Source organism: Aegilops tauschii, chromosome 1, assembly GCF_002575655.3.
Source record: "Aegilops tauschii subsp. strangulata cultivar AL8/78 chromosome 1, Aet v6.0, whole genome shotgun sequence".
NCBI classification, from domain to species: Eukaryota; Viridiplantae; Streptophyta; class Magnoliopsida; order Poales; family Poaceae; genus Aegilops; species Aegilops tauschii.
The window spans coordinates 408,284,728-408,288,760 of record NC_053035.3 but is presented as its reverse complement, the minus strand read 5'-3'; the positions used below and the strand labels follow the sequence as shown (position 1 = coordinate 408,288,760).

Below are 4,033 nucleotides of genomic sequence, written 5' to 3'. Positions count from 1 at the left end.
GATAGCATCTTTGCTATCAGATTGTAATTCGAACATTTCATAATAAAGGCCGAATTACTATAAGTAAAAAAAGAATAGCCAGTGAGCCCAACAGAGGACCGCCACCCCAACCAGGATATGGTACACACGATGTGTTGCATACAAATTTAAGATAACCTAAAGTATGAAACAAACAGACTGTTACTTTCTACAAAACCACCCCTGCTTGAAATATAGAGCTATATACTCAACCATCACATATTGCCTTGCCTTCATGATGTCATTAAATCAAAGTGGAATGAACGGCCCAGACTTAGCGCAATATAACGATAATTCAAATCAATTTACTCATCATATTTGTTAAAAGTACTGAACCAAAATATATAGTTGATACATGCAGTTACACACTTGAACCTTTCTTTTCACGGTTAAAGGGTAATGGTAGTAGCATGACGATTGCATAATAATTTTCTGAAATCTTCAGGTTTTGTTGCTCTGTCATTGAAGAAGTCAGCGAGAAAGATTGGTGACCAGCACCTCTAGGATGGAGGGACAGCTGCTCTTCAAATGTGCAAAGCCATCGCTTGTCATGACTGCCTTGAGGTTGTCAACAGAAGCGAGGAACTCGAAGCATGCCTTCTTAAGACCATCACAACCATGCTGTTCAGCCAAGGCCAATGTAGTTGCCGCCGTGTCTTTGTTGATGGACTTGCACAACGTCTCTTCGCACATCAACTTCAGCCTCTCCAGGTTATACCTGTCCGCGGCGACAAGTAAATGTTGTGCCATCCCCACAATTTCGTCCTCATCGATATCAGGCAACAAGTCGGTATAGATGAAGTGAAGCATCGCCTTGAAGAATTTGGCTTCCATGCCATCGATCCGTATGCAGGTTGCCGCCTTCTCTTTCATAGGACCCAACAGCTCCGCCATGAAGACCGGGGACCGAGCAGCGACGATGTACCTATGCGCGGCGAACGTTTCACCACCCACCTCGAAAAGTATGTCCCCTCCCTTTCCGCTCGTCAGGAGGCCGAGCAGGTGCCGGTGCAAGTTGGACGGCGGCACGGCGACCAACGGCATGGCCCCTGAGTGCGTCTTGAAGGTGCGGATCTCATTCCTGACGGTGACATGGCACCTGATACTGAAACAATCGTCCTTGAGATACCTTGACTCCTCCAAATCTTTCCTTTTCAGGAATTTGTTACATCCTCGTGCAGTTTTCGGAGAATATTTTTCAAACTGAGAACTTATCATGTCGTGCGATGGCACAGATTCTCCATCGTGGTTAAGTAAGCTGATCCAGAGTCTCGCCATTATGTCCTTACCATCGGTGTCATCATCACGTTGCACGAAGATGGCAATCCAGTCGGCGTCGTCCGAAACCACACCATCGGGGAAGTACTTGATATGCCAGCGATGGCCTGCGATGACAAAGTTCTCGGATCTGACGAATTCGCCGGTACCGAGCCCCTTGGTTAGGGAGTACCCCTCGATCTTGAGGACGTGCGACCCGGGCACTGCATCGGCGACAATGGCCGACGCGGAGGACGGAGAGTAGTTAGGCATAACAGGGGCCACCTTGATTGCTGCAGCAACGCAAAAAATACAAGAGAACAGGTTCGGGCTGGTTGCGGTGGCGAACAGCGAACTGCGAAAGCGAATCTCCGGAGGAGCGGATTGGAGAGGGCGGCCTGTTTCGCCACAATAAGGTAGGGCGAGAACCCTAGTGTAGTTTATATCTGTGCCGTACGATGATTGATTTCTGGAGCACTGTGTTGACCAAGGAAACGTATGTGGACTTGTGGCATGTGTCCTCCATTCAATGTTCGGTCAAATTAGGGTTAGCCAACAGTTAGACCATGAATATGCAATTTATGTCTCACAAATATGATCCCCCCCCCCCCCCCCCCCCCCCCCCCCAAAAAAATTAGCGACATTTTCTTTCAAGGTGCATTTTTTCGCAGTAAGCTTCTTTTTTAGAGTGATAGATTTTCTTTTGACCGATAGAAACTATATGGTATGCCAACATTACATTTTCTCCATGCTGTAGAAGCAATTTATTGGCGTATGAAGAAACTAATATGTTCAAAGAAAACATTTGCTTCACAGAAAGAAACTACGTGGAAGAACAACTATGATGTGAACAATAATTTCCAACTCAATCTGGTGGGCAGCGCTGAAGTCCAAAAATAGCTTGTGGGTGAGGATCCACACCCTTCTACCCACTCCGCCGCGCCTTCTCCCCCGCCGCCGACATGCCGCCGCGCGTTCGGGACAGCTCCGGCTACCGCGGCGTCCACGCCCGCCCCTCCAACGTGTATTACACGGAGATCCGCTCCGGTAATACACGTCTCGGTCTCGGGACGTTCGAGACCGCCCACGAGGCCGCCCGCGCGTACGACGCGGCGGCGTGGCGCCTCTCGAGGCCACAGGCGCACATGAACTTCCTCGACGTGCGGACGCGCGAGCAGGCGCAGGAACTCGCGCCTCCGCCGCAGCTCATCACCGACGAGGATCGTCGCGTCCAGTGTAGGCAGGAATGCCGCTGCTCCGGCGCTGGCTGTCTGCGACCCATGGAAGAGATGGCGGCAGTGCTCGGCGTTCGGCCTTGTCTCTGCGTGCGGCGACCGGGACGGCGCTCCCTGGTTGTGACGGCAGCTGTTGGGGATACACATAATAGGTAGGCCCACGAAGGGTCAAAATATCATAAAGCATGGGCCCATACGACAGATGGGCCCAGATCAATTTCGTACCATACCTGAAGCTACTTAGATGATTTGTATGTCAACATTACTCGGATGACGGCCAGGCTAGCATCACTCGAACAATCAACATACCATCCACACTCGGATGACTATCAACTCACTTGGACATATGAAGACCAATAGTCAGCGTGGCGGTTTTGTAGTGGGCTGACATTATGGCATTGATGCTCCACGTTGTAACATAAGAGGTGAGGGGATGACACATACTATATAAGCCACCCCACCACTAGACTGGGGCAGGCTCATTCTTCTCCCCTGGTTCTCTCGCCATTAATCTCAGGACTTAGCTCAGACATGAAGATCCGTTCTCCCCTCTCCCTCATATTGTAATCTCCGGATTCATACTCAGATAAAACAAGCCTCTCCGGAGCACGAGACGTAGCGGGTTGTTATCTCCACCGCGAGAGGCTCAAACTCTCTAAAAACACCATGTCACCCGTTTGCATCTATATAGATCACGCTCCTTTACCCGACCCCTTTCTACTGTCGGAATCGCTCCCACAACAGCGGCGGCTATCCTTTCCCTTCGGCGATGTGGCAGCCATGGTGGCGGCTGGAGGTTGGTTCGGTGTCGTCGATCTGGGTCCCGTCCAGATCAGTAGTCGGCTGCTCTTGCTTGCCACGACGCGAGCTATGGGACCGTCGAGGATGGGCTCTGCGGTGGGAGCTCCGGTGGTTGGTGTGTGCCTCGATTTGGCCGATGTCGTTGCTGGAGTGCTCTGGATGGGGCGGTGCGGTGGCCTTTGGCGAGGCTAATCTCATTGGTGTTGTGGCATGAATGTTGCAGTGGTGAGGCGCCGGCTGGTGGTTGGAGTATCGGCGAGAAGGGGTTTATATTGCCCAACCTTCCCCATCAGTTTACACTTTTGGATAAAATAGTTGGAGCAACAATTTAATAACCGAGTGCGAAAATACTGTTCATGCTACAATATAGATATAAATTTGTGATACCTGAAATATGAAAAATAATAGCTCAAGCGCACTTGCACGTGGATACTATCTTCTAGCAATAATAATTTCTCTAAAGAACTCCTAAAGCCATCCATTTGAACTCCTAAAACCTCCTGGCAGAAAGTAAATACATCAAAGTGGAATGAACAGCCCACACTCGATGGCTATAAAGGATAATTCACATCAATTCACTCATCTTATCTTAAAAGAACTTAATATATGCACCAATGCAACTGACACTTTGGTTTTACACGTAACGGAGTAATTGTAGTAGCATGACAATGCATAATAATTTTCAGAAATCTTCAGGTTTTGTTGCTTGGTAGTTGAAGAAG

The 4,033-nt window shown here is 49.3% G+C and overlaps 1 protein-coding gene across 1 annotated transcript; it reads right to left on the bottom strand.

Moving 5' to 3' along the window:
* Positions 1–489: 489 nt before the first annotated feature.
* Positions 490–1,548, bottom strand: LOC109752192 (BTB/POZ and MATH domain-containing protein 1-like). Its single transcript, XM_020311094.1, has one exon. It carries the CDS (start codon positions 1,546–1,548, stop codon positions 490–492), a length of 1,059 nt encoding a protein of 352 aa, XP_020166683.1.
* Between the last annotated feature and the right edge of the window lie 2,485 nt (positions 1,549–4,033).